The sequence below is a fragment of the Scomber japonicus genome, chromosome 23, assembly GCF_027409825.1.
Source record: "Scomber japonicus isolate fScoJap1 chromosome 23, fScoJap1.pri, whole genome shotgun sequence".
In the NCBI taxonomy this organism is placed as follows: Eukaryota; Metazoa; Chordata; class Actinopteri; order Scombriformes; family Scombridae; genus Scomber; species Scomber japonicus.
Window position 1 is genome coordinate 7,695,116 of NC_070600.1, and position 21,555 is coordinate 7,716,670.

The 21,555-nt window shown below is 39.3% G+C and overlaps 1 protein-coding gene across 1 annotated transcript in view; it reads left to right on the top strand.

The window, feature by feature from the left end:
- ano2b (anoctamin 2b) overlaps positions 1-21,555 on the top strand; it is a 61,873-nt gene that overhangs the window by 32,641 nt on the left and 7,677 nt on the right. The window contains exons 15-23 of the mRNA XM_053343962.1: positions 284-358; positions 599-800; positions 2,199-2,310; positions 2,471-2,528; positions 2,617-2,717; positions 5,778-5,920; positions 13,405-13,557; positions 14,389-14,441; positions 15,869-16,047. Of these exons, the coding sequence (XP_053199937.1) occupies positions 284-358; positions 599-800; positions 2,199-2,310; positions 2,471-2,528; positions 2,617-2,717; positions 5,778-5,920; positions 13,405-13,557; positions 14,389-14,441; positions 15,869-16,047 (1,076 nt within the window). The remainder of the gene's footprint in view (positions 1-283; positions 359-598; positions 801-2,198; positions 2,311-2,470; positions 2,529-2,616; positions 2,718-5,777; positions 5,921-13,404; positions 13,558-14,388; positions 14,442-15,868; positions 16,048-21,555) is intronic.

Sequence of the window (21,555 nt, forward strand, 5' to 3'; positions counted from 1 at the left end):
TCTTTCTTCTCTTTTGAGATGTCTCAGTAGGCATCTCCATGTTCCTTTAGAAACCATTTGAGGGCAGGAAGGAGAACCGTGACGCTGCGTTTCACATCAGGACACTGAGATTCGTTTTTATGAATGCAACAGTTTCTTTCTTTCATTTTGAGATGTCTCTGTAGGCGTCTCCACGTTCTGCACCACAGACTTCCCCAAAAAGCTGATGAAGCATAGGCCATTGTATGAGTGAATGCTAACTTTGTCTCCTTCTGCCTCCGTTCCCTCCTCTCTTTCCTGTTAGCCTGCCATAGAGAAGTTGACCTGGAAAGACCGTCTTCCTGGATACTTCATTAACGTTTCCTCTATTCTCTTCATGGTTAGTACATAAAAATCAGGTTAATGCTTTACTTAGAATTACACGCTTTCTCAGTATCTATGGATGAAAGCACTTTAAATTCAAAAATAAACGTATATGACAAAGTTAATGTACATAAATAAGTACATGACTGACCTACATTGATGTGTTCTTTGAAATATTCATTCCAGCCACTGCAATGTGAGTATCAGACAAATACGGTTGAGTTATGACTAATTCATTTTCTTGCTTTGGCCCCAGTTTGGGCTGACGTTTTCAGCAGTTTTTGGAGTCATCATCTACCGCATCACCGTGTCGGCCCTGATGGCGATGAGCCCTGACCCAGAGACCAAGTCCAACGTTCGGGTGACGGTGACGGCCACCGCGGTCATCATCAACTTAGTGGTTATTCTGATCCTTGATGAAATCTACGGCGCTGTGGCGGTGTGGCTGACTGAGCTAGGTAGATAAATACATTTTTCACTCCTATTGTACAGTGGCAGGAATAATCCAATGGCCACACATACAGAGAAAACCAAAAATTGATGCTAATTTCTTGTCTGCAATTAATTAACATTTCCTGGTAAAATACAATTACATATATGCATTTTGGGAAAATACATATATTGGCTTTTTAGCTGAAAGTTTGATGAGAAGATTGATACCACTCATGCCTGTGTTAAATGTGAAGGTACAGCTGTTAGCTTAGCTTAAGTAGAAACACCTAGCCAACAATGTTATGTTATTTCCAAATGTTGATTGTTTTGTTTTGACTAAACAAACAAGATATAATGTGTTATAGGCAAAACTTGTAGCTGACTGGTTTTGATAGGTCTGACCTTTGGACAGAGCCTGACTAACTGTTTCCGTTCTGTTTTTGTGCTAAGCTAAATTAAGCTAACCATAGTCTGTCTGTCGCGCCATTTCTTAATGTACTAGTAGTGTCAATCTTTTCATCTAAATCTCTGCTAGAAAGTAAATAGTAATAAATTCACAAAGTGTTGAACCATTTTTTAACATAATAGCTAAAAAATGTCCAGGTGGCAATTCGTTTTCCTGGCTGTGCAAAAAAAGGTTGCAGCGTCACTCTCATTTTACCTTATTGTATGATTTTCAAACATCAGACATCAAACAGTAGTTCAGTATCAAGCAAAATTTTGAATGTATCTTTATATTTCTCCAATGTTTCTTACTGGTTACTAATGGGAATCAGAGGTTAAATCAGTTGCTTGTGTTCTTAATCTTATCTGTGATGAAATATGAAAATCTCAATAAGCAAATCAACATTTTTACATGTAATGATTCTGATTCTGTGAATGTTAGTGTGTGTGAGAGAAAAAGAAAGAGTCATTCTGCCTCCGGGTGGACAGTTTAATGAAACTTTGATGTTTTCATGCTCCAGCCGTCCCATCAGTCATCCCAGGAGGTTTCAACCACATTTACATTCATATTCAAAACCTCTAAAATAGAGGAAAAGAATGGGTAGGGGAAGTGTGAGAGAGAAGGAGAGTATCTCAGCTTGTGTGTGTGTGTGTGTGCGCGTGAGGGAGAGACAGGATATGCCACGTTAAAAGTCCCAGTATTTTAACCTACTTCCAGCACAGTGATCATGTTATAACTCCATTTCAAGAATCAGACTGACACATTTACCACTTGTCTCTATCAGAACAGACTCAGTTCTCATGTTATCACCATGAACTAAACAGACCTACTGTAGGAAACCAGTCTGGAAGACTTAAAAATCCTTTTAAATCATATTAACCTGACCTAGTATCTTTACATATGTTCGATTTTATACGTCATTTAACACGTTTTTTTTCATCTCAGTCTTTTTTACAGTTTCACTTTATCTACTTTCCAGAGATTCCTAAAACAGAAACCAACTTCGAGGAGCGCCTCATCTTGAAAGCCTTCTTGCTCAAGTTCATGAATGCTTATGCACCCATCTTTTACGTGGCTTTCTTCAAGGGACGGTAAGACCAGCATTGATGTGTGTTTAGAAGTGGATGGCACCTCGATTACACTTGATGCCATAACACAACTGCTCATTGCGATCGCTGTAAAAAACAAAAGACATTGCTACAGTAGCAGGTGAGTCCATGTTAATTATAAGTTATTGTGTATTTTTCATAGGTTTGCTGGTCGACCGGGAAGTTACGTGTACGTCTTCAACGATTATCGGATGGAAGAAGTTAGTATGCATGCTTTCATTTTGTCAAATAAATAGGACATCAGCTGATAATAACTAAGTGTACAAACTGAGTGTGTATCTCCCTCAGTGTGCTCCAGGAGGCTGCCTCATCGAGTTGTGCATTCAGCTCAGCATCATCATGCTGGGGAAGCAGCTAATCCAGAACAACATCTTTGAGATTGGCATACCGTAAGTAGACCGCATTCCTTTTCCTGTATGTGCTCAAGTATGATTTTTTGAATCATGGAGTGAGATGATAAGTTCAAAAATAGATATTTAGTCTAATGCCTGGAGCCAGATACCTAACATCCATGCCTACACACTTACTCACAAGCACTTACAAGATTCCTTCTCCCCTTTCTTGATCTAAGACATTCCTGCCATGTCTGTACAGTGGTATTCCGTATTGTGTCAGAGCTCAGCTTTTACATGCAAATCCCAAAGGTCAGAGGTCGACTCTGTTTATAACAACTGTCACACAACAGAATTGCCTTTTGGCTCCAGGCTGCGGTGTTACTGTTGCTGTAAGCATTACTTAACTTCCTGACCTGTTTGTGTGAGTCCCATCAAACGCTCTGGTTTCTCCAGGATGTCCTGAGGTTCAGCGGGCCACAGCACATACCATCATACCATGAACATACCATCTACTCATCTGTTTCACACTCATCCACTTAAAAGCTCTAACACCTGGGAGGCGACCATTAAAACCACACACTTGCACTGCAGACCAGTATGTAGTTTCATGGGGAGTCTCACGAGCTGCAGAGCGAAGGCAGTTAAAAGGTATGCCTGACCCTGAGCTCCTGTCTACAAAGAGATGGACCTGTCCATTAAACAAAACTAAGAGCAAGAAATGATTTAGAATTGATCTGGTAAAAATACCATAGTCTGTTATGTAATATAATGTTTATTGTTTCATTAACGTTGTTGGCTGAGTCCCAAAAAAACACCTTTCAGGGCCTTCCTCTTTTCAAGAACACAATAAATGGAAATGTAGTCCACCGAGGATTTAAGGGTGGGCAAAACATGTATTGTACATCCTCCCAAAGAGGATTCAGGTCTATAGCAATTTCAATGGAGCGTCATTCTGAGTTCCCACCATCAAAACAAGTGAGTGGCAAAGAACGTCATGGCCTGATAAACCTTAAAAGAAAAACAAGAACAGGATGGTCTTTGTGGACTCATTGTGACATATTGACTCTTGACAATTGGGCTTCAGAGGTTGCAACTTCTGAACTTAAGCATAATTTGTGCGTAAACAAGGAATTGTATATCACACTAATTCAAAGAAGAGCTTTTAATTCTTATAATAATGCTGGATAGATTCATCAATAATAATGCATCTTATTGTATTTGTTCTATCTTGTGTAACTGCAGGCGTGCAATGATTTCCTCTGAAGTAGAAGTGTACTGTTGCATGTTTTTTCAAGTGCTCTTGGGGCCTTTTACATTGTAAGTTGTTTCAGGGTACAATGAGTTAGAATAGTAACATAATTCAATAGTTTTATTATCTAAACACTGTTTAGGGCCCTTTAGGGGGCCCCAGGTAGTTGTCTAAATTGCCCTAAAAGGTAAAGTCCACCCTTGGCAATAATTCAGCAATATAACCAGGAGCCAGGTCATAAAGGGCTTTAAATGTAATCAGTAAAATATTAAAAACTCCACTTTATAACTGAACAACTGAAAAAATGACAGGAGATATGATCTTTGAATTGGTTAAAAGTAGTATTGTACTAGTTGCCAGTGTGAGAGTGTTTTTTTGGCTGATAATGATGAAGACATATATAACCTTATCAGGTGAGCATGAGAGTGAGAGAGGTAGAAACATATATAGTACATGATTGTACAGATAGAGTAAGAATCAGAAACATCTTTCAGACCAAAACCCTTAATCATTGACTGTGTCTGTGGAGATCATACAGTATGTTTACGCATGTAGTTTGCATGATGTGTCTGTGTGTCTGTGTGTGTGTGTGTGCGCGTGTGTGCGTGCATCTGTTTGTATACCACCACGACTGTGGGTCGGTTTAGAAGACAGTAAACGTTTGTGTTCACTGCACAAACTGTAATTCCTGTGTGTGTGTTGTGGGTGTGTGCGTGTGTGTGTGTGCGTGTGTGTGTGTGCGTGTGTGTGTGTGTGTGTGTGCGCGCATAATATAGATAATGCAGTGAAGCATTTAGCCACTTTTAATAGAGCTTTTTAGGAGCACAAGCAAGCATAAAGGCACACTCAGCCACATGCATACACAACAATACACATGCACATTGCACACACTGCGCATGTACACACACACACACACACACTCAAATATAGTCATATATGTATTTCCTACATCCACTACGTAGGCAGGTATGCATGCACACACACACACAGAGACACACATAAATGGAAATTATTAACATCAGGGCTTTCAGAAACAAACACTGTCTCTGTTTCCCAGCAGTGTTTTGTCAGCATCACACAGCTTCCATTGTCAGTTGAGCGTCTGCATCAATCTGCTGGTTAATTTCCTTTAAAGCACTCACACATCTTTCAAAGTCAGCTTGTGGCATTTACTCCAGTTGATGACAAGTTGACGTTAGAATTATGGCTAACTCAACTTCATTGCAGTCCTGTTCCAGGAAAGGTTTACTGAACACATAATCCAGCTTCTTCATTTACATTTTAAAACACTGAGGTTTAGTGTCTCAAAAGTAATCAGTGGTGATTTATTTGCTGAGAAAATATATTTGTCATTCAGTCTTCCAGCTCCAGGTGCCAAATGGTATTTTAAAACACAGGTGTTGTGTTGTGTCATTTTTCAAGTCCGCCCTTAAAAAAAAAAAAGTCAGCAGCCCAAATGAACACTGACTGAGTAAATACAAAAAGGGAATTTTTAATACGACTCTAACTGTTGAAGATACTGGTACCCACTTTATTTAACTAAATCAGACTGCTGAAGCCTCATATAAGCTTAAAATAAACTTTTTAATACATGTTTGCTGTGGATTGCAGACTTTAGCCCCTATCACTTACACTGTAAGCACATCATGAGGGGATGTTTTAATGGTCAGTTGAACAGAGGAATGATTACAGTGAGAAAAACCTGTTTCACTGTTCATTTGGGATCCTGACTGTTATTTTAGGACAAGAAACTCATTTTGTATTTTTAAATCTTGGTTAAATCTCTTTACTTTCAGATTATACATTCACTTAATATTTTCTTCTTTTACAAAAAATCACTAAATCCTCTCTCTCCATCCTGACAGAAAGTTGAAGAAGTTGGTGCGGGCGTTGAAAGATAAAGGAAGAGCAGTGCAGGAGAAGGAAGATGAGAGGCCACCGCAGCAGTGGGACCTGGACTACGCCCTCGCTCCCTTCGAAGGCCTCACACCTGAATACATGGAAATGAGTGAGTCTGCTACACACACACACACACACACACACACACACAGGTAGACACTCAGGGGGAAAAAACAGCCCCAGGGAGCAAGAGCAGCCATTTCTGCTCCAACATACTTTTGAAATGAGTACTCCATACCTGTCAACTTTGGGCTTTGAAAATAAAGGAGATTTTCTGTGACCCCAGCTGACCATCATTTTTACATTATGAAAAGGGTTTCCTCTCTCGGTTCCAGAGATCTAATCATCCTCTGAACTCTGATTCATTCGTCTGTCTTATGAAAGCGGCTCCAGCCTGCCTGCAAGCTTGAGCACAGAGCGTTTGTTTGTTTTAACACCCGCGTAGCACAGGTGAGTGGTTGTTTATTGGTCGCTCCATTTCAACAGTATGAGCTGCCTCAGTGTCTCATTCAAGGATGCAAAAGAAAAAAAACAAGCGTTCCTAGAAACTGCATCACTGTGGTAGGAAGCCGGTCTGAGCCACTGAAAGTTGTGAAGTGATTGAAAGTCTGATAAAAAGTCAGGTTGGACTGTGTAAACAATATTTCAGAATTTGAGGGGTGGGTATGTTTATGTGCATTTAGTCTCCACTAAAGCCCTGTGTTTAACTATTAAAATTAAAAAAGGAAAGTAGAGGAGGGGGGTATTACAAAGCAGGAGTACAGCAGGAGAGGAGGTGAAAATACTGGTGGGACATGGAGACAAACATGAGTTGACAGGTCTGGGGTAATCCTGCACATCAGTTTGAGGTGTTATGTAATATGGATCCGTGAAGACCAGTTCAGTTAAAGGACACACTTTGACTGAAGAGTAGAATGAATATAGGGAAACACTGAAAAGGTCATAAAAATGATATTTGTAATGGTGATTTTAAGGCCCTGACTAACAACATATGTTGTTGTTTAGTTGGAGGGACACGTTGTGCTGTATTGTACATGCAGAGATTTATTGGCACTCATGTCCGTCACAGTCCTCATCACATAAACACCAGAGATGCAGATTAAAGGTTTTTCCTCCCTCGTGTATAATCAATCTCAGATGATTCACCCTCGAGAGGTGGCAGGTAATTAGTAGCTGACACATTATTTTGAATGGCTTTCAGTTAAATTCACCATGGTCCTCTCTCTTTCAAATGTTTTAGTCAGAGTGCCTAGATTCTGTTTGTTTTCACTGTTCTGGGTGTTTTTCTTGGTCATTCATTTGCAATATGGAAAGGTACATTTGTAGTTTGTTTTCTGTCAGAATTTGATCACAGCTGGCAGTGTGCTTATAGCGGCCTGTCACTGGATGTTTGGAGTATGTTTTATAATTGGTTATGAAGAACATGCCACCCTGTTGGAAGGCTAACAAGGAGGAACTGACGAGTTTCCATCTGACAAAATACAATAAATGGGTTTCAAAACATTCTGCAAATTGTGTATTATAGATTGCAAAAGTGAGGGGATTTGAGTAGTATTTAACAGAATGTAACAATGCCCTGTACAACTTGTTTTCACATGTTTGTTGCATTGTGTAATCTCAATTTGATCAGATTCTTCATTGAAAGTGAGTATATACCCTGGCGTGCCTGCTTGGCACCATTAGTCTGTTTTTACTACTGTTGGCACAATTAGTGCAGTGAGAAAACCCTGTAAATCAATATTATCCTGACTGGCAGACATACAGAGATAAGACAAGAATTAAATTCATGATGGATTCAGTAAAAATGGAAGAAAGCCTAGTTACAAGCAAAAAAACAAACAAAAATCAAGATGAGTCTTAGCTTTTAAACATGTTACAAGTTCACAGAACTTGTAACATGTTCCCAGTTCACCGTTAAGGTCATTCCTGGGTTAAACAGGTAGGAGGTATGTGCTAGAGTAATAAAAGTTGACTGAATCAGTGCCTCTGAGAGGAAAGGTACGATATGGAAGTTTTTTAAGACCTACAGGTGTTCAATTGTTATGTCTGGTGTACACACACACGCAAACACACACACACACACACACACACACACACACACACACACACACAGAGAGAGAGAGTCATACGTATGCCTCTTGAACTGTTACAACCAACTGCAGTCACAACAAAGCAACATCTGTTCAGTCATAATAACCTACCATGGGAAGTGTTGTATGGTCAAAGTTGTAAACAGTGTTTGCGTCATTATCTGTTTTGCTGCACTGTGAACTGTTCATGGAAGTTGTCACATTTGCTGATTTAAATATGGGAAAGTTCTGTCTTAGTAAATGTTTGGTTATATTTATAGACGCAATAACAGCAGTTTGTTTGGATTAAATACAAGAGGCTGATAAATATTTGAACCCACAGTCTACACTGAGTGTGCTGTATGAGATCCTGCTCTGACCAGCAATGACAACTTGTTTACTGTACTGTATCAGGAAAATAAGCATAATATCTGTAGTTATTTATGCTCTGATATCATTTTAAACCCTGCAGTAGTAACACTGAAGGCCAGAAAAGGGAAATTAAAGAACACTCATTTAGTGGAAAATTAAAGGACCAGTGTGTAGGATTTAGTGGCATCTAGTGGTGAAGTTGCAGATTGCAATCAAATCAATATACTCGCCCTCCTTTTCCAAGCATCCAAGAATCTATGATGGGTGCGAAACTCATGAAAAACACAACAATTTGTTGTGGTTTGGCCCGAATGCACGGCAGGCTGAGCAAGGCTTAGACTTCATTATTAAGGCTCATGCAGGCAAAACAAAGCTGGTAGATACGTGCAAAACAGAATGCAGCACAAACAGAAAAGAAAGAAACTGAAGAAGACTGAGCAAACCGAACAAAGGGTCAGGAGGAGAACAGGCAAGGACCTGATAGGCTGGAGAATCAAAGAGAAACAGGCAAGGAGCTGATTGGCTGGGGGAAGACACTGGACGCAGCCGAGGGCTAACAAGTTTGATTCAGGACAGGTGTGGAGGGAAAGGCAGGCTGGGGATACAGGGGAAAAATGGGGAAAATAAAAAATCGAAACACCAATAAACAATCCTTTTCCCAATAAACTGACACACAAAACCATGATAAAACACACATGAAACATTACCCCAAATACACAACACTTCAATCTCCCCCATCTGCAACAAGTAAAACCAAAAACCCCATAACACAAAAAGTCCAGAAATCCCCAAACCCAAAAAGTCTGAACACATACTTATGTCCTATTTCTGACAAATCCATCCCATTAGATGCCACTAAATCATACACACTGGTCCTTGAACATGTCTAAAGCCAATGACAAAAACAAGGACGTCATTACAAAATTTATGACTCCTCTGATGAAGGGTGAAAGTTTCTTTGAGCTCGCCTTAAATCTCAGTTCAACACGTGGATGTATGAGCTCAAATTGTGACATTACAACTTGTTTGGAGGCAATCATGATCCAGCATGAAGCTTATAGAGATGTGATGGAACAACTTGGAGCCTCCAGTTCCTATTGGATAGTGAAGATAAACTTCAGAACTGAAAAATATTTGGTTATTCATAGAACCACATCAGACCCATAATTATTTCAAGTAGAGTATATTCTTGTATGTTTTAAAAACCCATCTGAAAAAGCTCTTTAACATTGAGGTTTTGCTGAATACAACAATAAAAGCAAAGATGTGCTTAAGAAAAATACATACAAAATGATACAGTACAATCATAAAAAATCAGTGTGTTTCCTCCTCGTCTATAGAGTCAAAGTTTAGTAGCACTTATGACACCAACAAGCTTGACAACTCTGCGTGTGATTAATTGTGTACTATATTCTGCTCTAAGGTCAAAGTGATAAAACCCTGAAAATGCTGGTGAAATTGTATATAGCAAGCAAAGTTTTGTGGGCAAAATTGGATGTGTGCTGCGTGGGAAAACTTCTTGTAAATGTGGGTTCCAAAACAAACTCGGAAATCTCTGAAAGAGGGAGGAAAAAAGACACAACAATCCATGTTTTGACAAGTGGACATGTCAACAGATTTTCTAGTTCAAGAGCAGTTGAGTTGGTATGTATCAGTTTGTATGTATCACAGATACTGCTGGTATTGTTTGGCGTAATCAACACCTCTGTGAGCATCTTTAAGAGTTCAGAACATTGGAACAGTCTTGGTTTTGACTGTTGATCATGCCGTGACATGATGAGTATATCTTATGTGATATGGATTGAGGGAGGTCAGAGGGAGGTGGGAGGACAATCAGGATCGAGGGAGTGGAAAACAGAAAGAAGACCAGACTGACATCACTGAAGGGCACAAGAAGGAATGTCAGAAATGTGTGAGCTATACATGCAAACTCACACTAGCACATAGTTGAATAGGTCGTGTGAATAGGTAGTTCTGGGTGTGTGTAACTATGTGTTGTATTTGGGTGTGTGTCTGGGCCGTCCCCGAACCCGTCAACCTCGGCTCAGGTAGATGGCGAGGTTATTCTAAGCTTGCCCTCTAGCACTCGCCGCTCTCCTGTCGTATTTTCTTCCTCGCCGCTCTTTGTCTCTGTGTGGCGTCCCGAGGTGAAGCCGTCAGTCTCCGGCTCTCTGGAAATCCACATTCCCACACTGCTAAAGTTGCACTGCTCTGATCTGAGCCGTGCATCAGCCAGAGTCAGGCCTTCGTCTTTCTCATGTTTCCTTTCTGCAGTCTTAGGAAGCAGGTAGATGTTGTTTTGACCATTCATCAATTAACCTAAAAGAAAGGTTTATATGTGATAAAGCTTGTATCTTTAAACCTTAGTCACTGGCCTAGGTCAGGTCTGTCTATGCCACCTTAGAGTTAGTAGACACTTTTATAAAGGACAACTTCAACACATAAATGAGTGGATGAATTTTGGGTTCTTTTGCTGACTGTAAGGTTTTAAAATGATGAATCAGTCTCAGGTGACTACATGCATGCCACAGTCTGTTTAGCTGATTTCCATCTTTTCTCTTGTACCTCATAGAACAGTCAATAATATCCGTCTCTGTTTTAGTGTTATGTATCACTTATTTTGGATTTTGCATGCATCAACAACTAAGCAAGTGTTCTTAATATTAAACCCTGACATAGGGTATGACTTTGATCTACAAAACAAGGTGGCCACATTGGTCACAAGGTTTATCTTTTAATGAAAAATGTCCATGTGGCGTCCACCTAGCTGGAGTATCCTCACATAAAAGCCTGATTTCCTACCAGTTCCTGAGTTGCTGTACTAGCTGAACTTTCTGTGGCCAAAGGGAAGTTGCTGTGGCTGCTTTCCAAACTCAAGCCTGTGTCTTTTAAGGCACCTGGTGTTTTGGTCATTAAGCTACTATTTAAGTGGATGGTTGTGGCATGTTTCCGCAACACTACTGCCGCTGCCTGTGATTGTAATGTACTGTACAATAAATTACCATCAACTTTAAATATACTCATTAGTTGTGGCTGTTGTGTGCCTAAGTTACTGACTTGCATAACAAACTCACATGCAGTAGAAACACACATAGTTCTACACACTGCTTAATCATAAAAAAAGGTCCTAGTTTTCCCAGTGCACTGGAGTGTTTAACCTTAAAAGGCATCACCCGAATCACTGAGCAATCTTGGACAGACACTGTGACTCCTGACTAGACAGATGGCTGTTTGCAGATGTCAATCTGATGTCGTCCTGGTGACGGGATGAAATATGTGCTTTCGATGTTGTAGGTTTTATACCATTCTCACATCAGCCTCTCTTTTGCAAATCAAATAGCAGAAACGACTGATATGGCAATGTATAATAATAAAGCAGTTATTTTACAGCAACCTCTACATAATAGAGATTACAGAAATATTTTTTCCAAGAGAAACCTGAACAGTAGCACAGTTACAGTTTAGTATAGTTTGTATAAAACATTATCTGTAATCAATAAAACCCTTGATTAGACTTTTCTCAATGTGGTAATTTTGACTTCCCATATAATAGCATCATAAGCCCATCTCAAACTTGCAGTCTGTCCAGTTCAGTTCAGGAACATTTCATGCACGGGGTCATGTGTGAATGGGAGAAGGGATTGATGTTCAGGGAAATCTGTACCATCAATTTCCCACCTCAAGACCATAGACTGTATATATGAAATGGACGTAACATCCGTGACGTCACCCATTGGTTTGTGGACTGCTGCTCGGAAGCCAATAGTATCGAATCTAGGCAGCGCCATCTTGAAAATTTCAGGTGAATGCTGGGAAAAAAAGAACATGGATTCTACTTATATGGGCATGAGGCGGAGTCATGGACGGAAGTATGGGCAGGGCCAACGGCGGAGCGGGGAGGCTGCGATTGGTTGCGAGGGCTGGATCTCAAGGACATTGGTCAACCTGTCAATCACAACATAGCCACGTAACCTGCTTTATTGTCAAATATAAACTCAGGGAGGCCAAAATATCACAAATGAACATCATACTGCATTGAAGTAGGCTTTAAACTAGCGATTGAGACCATAGACACATTTTGAAAATGTTTACTGAGGTTAGAAATCAAGTGAGAAATTGGTGAATTCTCCATTGACTTGTATAGAGACGGTCGCCCCCTGGTGGCCTTTTGATAGACTGCAGCTCTAAGTTACTTCCGCATTGGCTTCTTTTCAGAGGACTGGAACTCCCGGCCTGCTCAAGACCAAGTAACATTTCAGGGTAAATGCCAGTATGGCTGTGTTATGAATGAAAGCAGTCACATATCAGGGACAACCCATTACAGTGTGATTGTATTGTAAACAGTGTTAACTAATAGGGAAATACACCAAAAGCTATTCATGTGAAAACAAGTTTAAAACACCCTAACAGGGTTTTGCTGTGGCAACAGAGTAGTAGTAACTACCACTGGCACTGTCTGGGAATGCCACTGCAAGCCAATAACCGAGATAAGGAAAATATTTAGTGATGCTTCCAGACAGACAGTAGTATTTTACACTCATGATACTAGTCTGACGTTAACTTGAATCACCCAAACATCTGATTTTGTTTTATGCAAACTGCAGTAAAAAACTTTAAGGAACTCTTTGTTTAAACCATGCCCTCCAGTTGGAGAGTGTAACTTGGGTTATCTTTGTGTCCTTAAGACATAATAAAGTAAATAATGGACATTTCAGCAATTGAAGTGAAGTGATGTGCTCAGCTTTTTCATCTTTGTTAAGGACTCCAGCAACTCATATGTAAATGTTGGTGTCATCAGCATAATTGTGATATGAAATGTTGTCAGGAAAGCAAAAATAGGTTCCTCATTTTAAAAGTAATCATCTTTAAATTTATTTTTGAAACTTTACAATCACCTAACCATACTATATTTTGTGTTTCTTAAGAAAAGTACAGGATGGATTGTTGGCTTCATATATATTCACCTGCGTTCCCGTCTTCCCTTGATTCATACACCCATAAATTACTGTGTTTTCTATCTCCATTCTTACTTTCCAGTTCACCCTGGGAGGGGGGGGGGCATTTGAGAATATGCAGGATAACTTACTATGATTTTCAACAATCATTCACTCACTGTAGCATGTTTAATGACCGTATTCTCTCTCTCCTGCAGTCATCCAGTTTGGTTTCGTCTCTCTTTTCGTGGCTTCGTTCCCGCTCGCACCTGTCTTTGCTCTGCTGAACAACGTCATCGAGATCAGACTGGATGCCAAGAAGTTTGTTACAGAGCTACGCAGGCCAGTCGCCATACGTGCTAAAGACATCGGTAAGCTAATCTGACACGTAGAAAGGAAAAAAGACACATAGTCACATAGCATGTCCATAACCATCATCTAGGGTTGTGTATTAAAATATCAAATTTGGAAGTATAAATTTGATATTACTTTGTAGACACAGCCAGCCAATTGTCCAATAGATCATAAGTACTGGATCTTTTCCCCCATAAATCCCTTGTTGTGAATCAGCATTTCGAACACTGGCTAACATGTGAAGCCAAAACTCTCGACTGAGACTGATTAAATTCTTTAAAGGTTGGCAGTGGTTTCAGGCAGTGAGGCAGGTTTCACTATTGAAGGCCCTGAGCAGATCACTATGGTCATGTTATTGCTGTCAGTCCACATATATCCTTAATGTTTGAGCGGAAAATCAACCTTCATTTCAGCTTAACCTCCAGGCATTTTTGAGTATATCCATAAGGCTTTTTAGGGGCTTTACTAATCCCTTAAGGTTGTGCTGTGAGTTGAAGGATAACATGTTCCTGTATGGTAAAATTCCTCTGACCTTCCCTGTGACGACACACCCTTTGACTCTCTGGCTAATGTAAAAAGCACTAAAATAAGCTTTCTTTCCTTACATGTGGAATTGATATTATCAGCACCTCAATCTCTCAAGTCTTAAAATGGATCCAATGAAATCATACAGTATATTGGGGAATGATAACATGGATACAACTACAAAAAAGGCAGTTTGTGATATTGTACCAACATCACATTTTAATGTCAATGAACAACATACACACTCTGCTAAAGGCTAATCTAATCTAACTCACCATTAACCCTCTCCTTTCTCTCTCTCTCTCTTCCTCTTCTTTCCATAGGTATATGGTACAACATACTAAGCGGAATGGGAAAGTTCTCAGTCATTATAAATGTAAGTATTAATGTACATGTCCCACTTTTTACCATGTGCTCATTGAATAAGTGATGACGGTAGATATATGCACAATAAATGCATGACGACAGTAGGTAGAGTACATAATGTGTGTGTTATGTGGTCTTAAATGAAGCACTTAAACAGTTCAATAAATCATCACTACTTAGTTTTGAGACATTAGTGTAATTAGTGTTAACAAATAGGACATTCATTGAGCTGATAGTCAACTTCTAGCCTGTGCGCAACATTTTAAAATGTGAGAGCTAACCAAAAAAACGGATGAATGATTCTTTTGTACCAATTCTTTTTTGATTCGTTCCGGGTTTACTCTGGTATGCGCTGTGCCCAGGAAAAAGCCATATGCGCAAAGCCTTTTGATTAAAATACTTGTATCATCTCCGAGTCGTTTCTTATTTCTGCTAGAGTGCTCGGATTTGAGGCCAAATCTGCTGGATTACTTGACATCATAAAATGAGAAGAGATTAAATGTGATTAAATCTCAATGTGTGAAATGATGATGCTGTAATGTAATATTACAACCTTAACCTTAACCTTCAGGTTTCAACATATTTCTGTGTGATGGATCAGTTATATTACATTGCAGAAGGGAGCTGAAGTTTTGTCTGCTAATTTTTCATCATTGAGAGTTTTATCGTTGGTATTTTTTTTAATATCACCTGCCATAAAACTCCAGCTTTGAAACTTCAACATTAAACCTAAAAAATGCATCTACGTAAAAAGGTTTTGCTGCATAATTGATTAATTTAAAATAAGCCTTTGCTACATTGTAAGTTATTCCATTTCCACTAAATTATGAGATCATTGACCTCAAAGACTCCTCAGACATTACTTTGCAACTGACCCACAGAGATTCTCTGCTGGAGTACTTCAATATATAATCCAGCTTTCATCAGGTCTGCTGTGTGTGTTTGTGCCCTTCAAATACTTTACGTTATCCATTGTCATTATTGACACTGATAACAGTTTATATTAGACAGAGATTATACCTGCATGAGCAAACGCCAGAATCATGTCTGAAACTCCAAAACATGATGAAACATGAAGGTCAAAGTGCTTGCGGGTATGTGTTTGTGGAAGTCTGTATGGGATTTGTCCTTGGCAAGCTAACCAAATCCTATCCCGTTTACTTTTAATACTGAACAGATTTGTAGAGGATTGAGAAAAACAAGCAGCAGAAGTTATTATTCATGCTAGGGCTACGGGGCAGCGGACACACACACATACTGTAGGCTTAAACTGCCCAGAGGCTCTAAGTGGGAAACCCAACACCTCTCACGCTAAAAAGGGAATAAAGATATTTGTCAGAACTTAAATATCACACTGTGTATTTTTTTAAGGATGCTGATGACAGAAAAATGTTTGTCTTTCTCTCTCATTCCGTCTCTCTTTCTTTCTCTCTGGAGGCCTTTGTGATATCCTTCACATCAGACTTCATCCCTCGGCTCGTCTACCAGTACATGTACAGTCACACCGGCACCATGCATGGCTTCATTGACCACACACTCTCCTACTTCAACGTGTCCAATTTTAAACAAGGCACGGTGCCGCACAGCTCCCAGCTCGGAGATATCACCGTCTGCCGGTAATAACACACACACACACACACACATACACACACACACGAACACACACTTAAAAGTTATTGTACACAAAACGTCTGGTGCAATTTTCTTTTCCTTAGCTTGGATTTTACAGTTATTAAGTACTTTTAATTACCTGTCCAGTCCAATTATATACTGTGCTTGTTATTACATTTATATATAAATACACACACACACACACACACACACACACACACACACACACACACACACACACACACACACACACACACACACACACACACACACACTCTTTTGCACACAGTGTCCTTTTTTGGTGAGTATTCAAGAAAACATTGAGGTCAATTCATCTATTTTTACTTCAGAAGAATTTTGTCTAAGTGAATAAAACACTTATAACTTTGACCTTAACAAATATCCCTGGATCATCAACTAATAACTAGCATTACCATGCTAATTTCAAGGATACTGTCCATTTAATCTTCAAGAAGGATGTTTCTTCTTCGGTTCAAGTGGCTAATATCCATCTCTAACTGAATCAGGGGCGCCTGATTCATTTCAGAAGTGCACGGGCCAAAAAGTGTGTGTGTGTGTGTGTGTGTGTGTGTGTGTGTGTGTGTGTGTGTGTGTGTGTGTGTGTGTGGCAGCAGTGTATTCTCTCATGTGTTGAGTGACGAATGAGGCACATGCGTCACTTTTGGCTCCAATCCATTTATCTTGGTAACAACAGGTAATAATTAGGTCTCCAACAGCCAGTTGCGTGATAACAACCCACAAATCCACAAACAATACCTGAACAAAAACATAATAGATTGAACTGGCTGCTGGTTAGCAAGTTACCTCACAAGGATTTACCTACAAAGCTAGCAAAGTCACAGATAATGTTGTGTGCTAAACACGGTACTCCTCGGAAATTACAACCAACCAATATCATCACAAAGGATTTGCTGTGATAATTGAGAGCTCATCTCAACATACAAAGTACATACAACACACCTACCTATAAAAACAAACTAATAAAAGGTATTAATGGAGCTCACTACATATCAACCTACCACAGAGACAGGATACAGCAGACTGGTAGTGGAGTTAGCAGAGGCCCAGCAGACTCACACCATATTGAAGAAGTTTTATTGGTTGAAATGTACACTGTTGGCATTTAATATGTGTGACAATGTCATCTTTGTTTGGGATTATAATGTAAATGTTCTTCCCATTTCATGTTTGCCTAATTGAATTTACTTGATGGCTTGGGAATGATTGACCTTTGGTATTGCAATATAGGGACATTTGTGGGCTACAGTGATTCATGACTGAAAAAGAACATGGGAGGATGGTAAAGTGGGGGACCTATGGCCCCTTGGTCTTCTATGTTATGACCATTATGCTAATGTACAAATATCTCAAAATCTAAGGTATTATAATTCATTAATTGAGGCACAGTGAGAAGGGCTTGTACATTAAAAGTGTTGTCTAAATGTTCGAGGAAGGGATTCCAAAGGAAAACAAAGTGAGGGGAAATGGACAACCCTGTCTAGTGGTTCTGGATTACACAAATTCACATTACATGCAAGGCACACGTGAGGTTAGTAAACAATAATGTAGTTTTTACACTTAATGTACTTGTTAACATAGATTTCAAAATTAAAGCATATAAAGCACACAAGTAATGAATTTGAATTCAAGAACGGGTAAAGCACATGATTTCTCTAGGACTCGCTTGATGACTTTTTTCTATTAACAAAGATTGTAGAGCAATGTATTGTTACTTATTTGCTGGTCCAGGAACTCTGCTGCCAACTTGGACCTAGGGCTGCAACCAATGATGGTTTTCACTATCATGAATCTGCTGATTAATAGGATTATTAACTGGGTAATTGTTGATCAATAAGTCCATACAATTTCAAATAATAATGAAAAATGTGTTTTTTTAATTTTCCATAACCCTAAAGGATGTCTTCAAATGTCTTGTTTGTTCGGACCAACAGTCCAAAACTCAAAAGTGTTCAATTTATACTTTTATAAAAACACAAAATAGCAGCAAATCTTTACATTTGAGAAGCTGTTTGGCATCTTTGCTTCAAGAACGACTAAAATCATTAATCAATTTTCAAAATACTAGATCAATCTTCTGTCTACCTTATCAATTAATTGATTTATTCATCATTTGTCCCCACCTTGACTACTAAATGATACATTACCTTTTTTTCTCCTAACCATGGATAAAGTGAATGACCATGAATGAATGTGACGGTCATAGATCAGATGACCCAGTAACAGTCTAGATAAGGTTGAAGCTGACGCACACACCTTCACCCAAAAGCTAATAAGCCATTTTGAACCCTGAGACAACAAGAGCGGATGTGGAGGATGCCGTCACAATGCCAGCTAAGCTCCACTTTATTACCCACCAAAAGACAGTGCACTATTGTACCTCCTATGCATTTTCCATCATGCCAGTGCCAAGCGTCTCTTTCATAATATCGATATAAAACCCTCGAGAAGAAAAGGTCATGGATGCCAGCGCCCACAGACAGCTAAGGCCGACCTGCTGTTACATAAGACAGTAAAGAATTACAGGGCAAGAATGCAGTCTTTGTGTGAGTGTAGTGCGGTACAGTACGTCACGTCTCAAACACGATGAGATACTGTACGCCCTGGGTGCTGCTTAGAGGCGTGAAATCGTTTGTAAGATGTTCTAAGAAGGGTGTGTTTGTCTTCAGTGTCTGAGCAGTGCTGTATGCTCTATGTACAGACTGTATCTAGGCTATTAGCCGTTGAGGTCGAGGGCAACGCCTCTGGGCCCCAGGCAAATAATTCAACACTATACGTTACAGTATGTCAATTCTTCCAGTCTTTCTTTGACCCAGTCAATTTGGGGACTCTGGTTGAATGGACTCTGGTTGTATGGACGAATATATAGGGCAAACAAAAAAATAGGTAAAAAATGAATGAATACATAGATGGTGGTGTCATAAGAGAGATGATATCACTGAAGAGATGGACAGATAAGGATGCAAGGATCTGAAGAATTATGTAAGGAAGGAGGAGCTTTTGAGAAAAGTGAGAACAGGGTTAGATGCCGGTTTAAATGGTAGGAATGTAGGAATATAATAGAGGAGGGAGTGAAGAAGAGAAGCACTGTAGCTGGATGTTTGCATGGATAGATAGATGGATGGTGTGATAGAGGACAACCACTGAGGTTTTAAATCTTTAATCACATTTAAAACAGCAATGTGAAGAAGTTGAAGACAGTTTCTGCTTCAGTGGTCAGAGCATCCCTGTACATCTCTGCTAGCATGTTTCTCTACGATATCCTCAGTGTTGAAGTGTGTGGCTAGACTATAAATTCTGCTTGGTGTCTACAAAACTGATTTCAAGCCTGTTTCTAAAAGGTAGGGTCACAGTAGCATCCTCTCTCTCTCTCTTGAAATACCTCATAGGAACACGGTTTAGCTTTCCAAATAAACATGATTTTTATAGGAATCATTTCAAACTCTTGTTTCTGAGTCTGAGCAAATACACAGAAACTAGCCATCTGTAGCAACCATTATGGCTAAATGCATCTACATCTGGATCTAGGCCTACATCTGGTGAGTGTAACGTTAGCATGATGGAGCCACAAGGGTCCCATTTATGGTGAGGTTGAAATAAACGCAAATTTCCCTTAAATGTCCACTGCAACTGCCTAAACTTTGGGCTGTTAAACACAAATAGTAATTGTACTTTGAGGGTAAATAATATATATATAATAGAAAAAGTATGGCAGTAACAAAACAGCAGCAATGACAGTAGTGCAATTCATTGATTACCATTGAAGATGTTACAAACTCTTAAGCAATTTAATGTCAATAATCAGTGTCAATCTTTAGACATTATAATTTGCATACTCACAATAAATAGAGTCCCCTCAGCCCTTAAGAATGCTTTTTCTTTGGATTTGGATTTGGATGGGAATCAGTTGGATTGTTCTACCAAACAAACCAAAACCTGCTGTTATCTTCATCTTGCACTTAGAATACAAAAGGAAGGTAAAAGCATTTTCCAAGAAGCACTAAAAAAAAGCTTTGTAACATAATTTGATTTACTTGTTGAATTTCTTAAGGTGGTCCAGACAGCTGGAAAGACTCTCCCTCTTCTTACCTTGCTGGGTAGCTGGCTTACACTAACTTGATGGGAAATCGCCCCACTGTTCAAATCTAACTCAAACATTCCTACATCGAACAGTCTTGAGTTATGCATGTTATTGACCTAGATTGTGTTAACACATTAGCATGTGTACACAACTAATTTGCGATGATAATATCACATTAAAGGTGATTCAAGCAAATCATTACATCTTCTTCCTGGCATACTGTGCTTTGGCTCATATCTGACTGCCGTGCGGAGGAGGAGGGGGCAAGAGAAAACACAGTTTGGCTGCAGGGATGCTCTTCATCTCTCTGCAATTTTAAATCAATTTATATTTAGACAGAAAGCTTAAGAGTGATTTACAGATAACACAACACAAACATATAAATCAGGGGTAATAAAAACTAAAGTCAAGCCGAGTGAACCTTAGACTCGTGCAATGAAAAGGGTTTTTAACTTATAAATCATTGCGTCTTCCGAGAAGACTTAATACATTTGGGGATCAATGAAAAGGATTATGATAGCGGGACTTTTAAGCTTCTACTTGCTCCATGTCAAGACGGCGCATGTTTCCTGAGCTGACAGGAAGTTGGCAGCGGTTACATTCGTATCAACCAGGAAGTTGTATGACGGCCAGGGACTTACTGCATGTGCTGGATTATCAGGTTGTGTGATAGGATGTTTCCTCTTTGCAGTTACAAACAAAACCCATATATTGCTGTTTTTATTTCTTTGAAATCAATATATTAACTCTAACCCTAACTCTTATACATGTCAGTATCCATGAAAAACAGCTGAACTTAGATTTTGGTGCTTATTGGGTACACTTACCCTAACAGCTGAAAACATTGGTTAGAAAGTTAGAAAAATAATCAAAAAGTAATCAAATGTGATGTAAGTTACATTACTATGATTAAGTTATTAAAATAGTTACATATCTTATTATATTTTAAATAGGGTAACTAGTAATCGCATATGATCATGCAGCTAATTTAGCGTCCATTGTTGTTTAAATGCTTAAATGAATGGGCCAGGTGTGTCATGTGCTCTCAATCAGGTAAGCTCATATAACTGGCGTTGGAGAATTTGCACGTAAGACATGAAGGAGCGAACAAATGATCCAAAATTGGAAATATTCCATTCACAAAGTAATTGCAATAGATCTACAAAGACAGGAAACTTGTGGCATCTGTAAGACATGTGTGTTTGTTTGGTTGCAGATGAGCACCAGAAACATTTAACTGGACATGTTTAAAAGGATAATGTCACCTCAAGTTTAGGATGGACTAGTAAATCTGACTTTGAGGTACTTTATTTTATTCACCCTCAAAATGAAACACATCATAAATGGCAGGTGCAGCAGTGTGGTTAGTGACCTTTTATCTGTCGTAGACAAA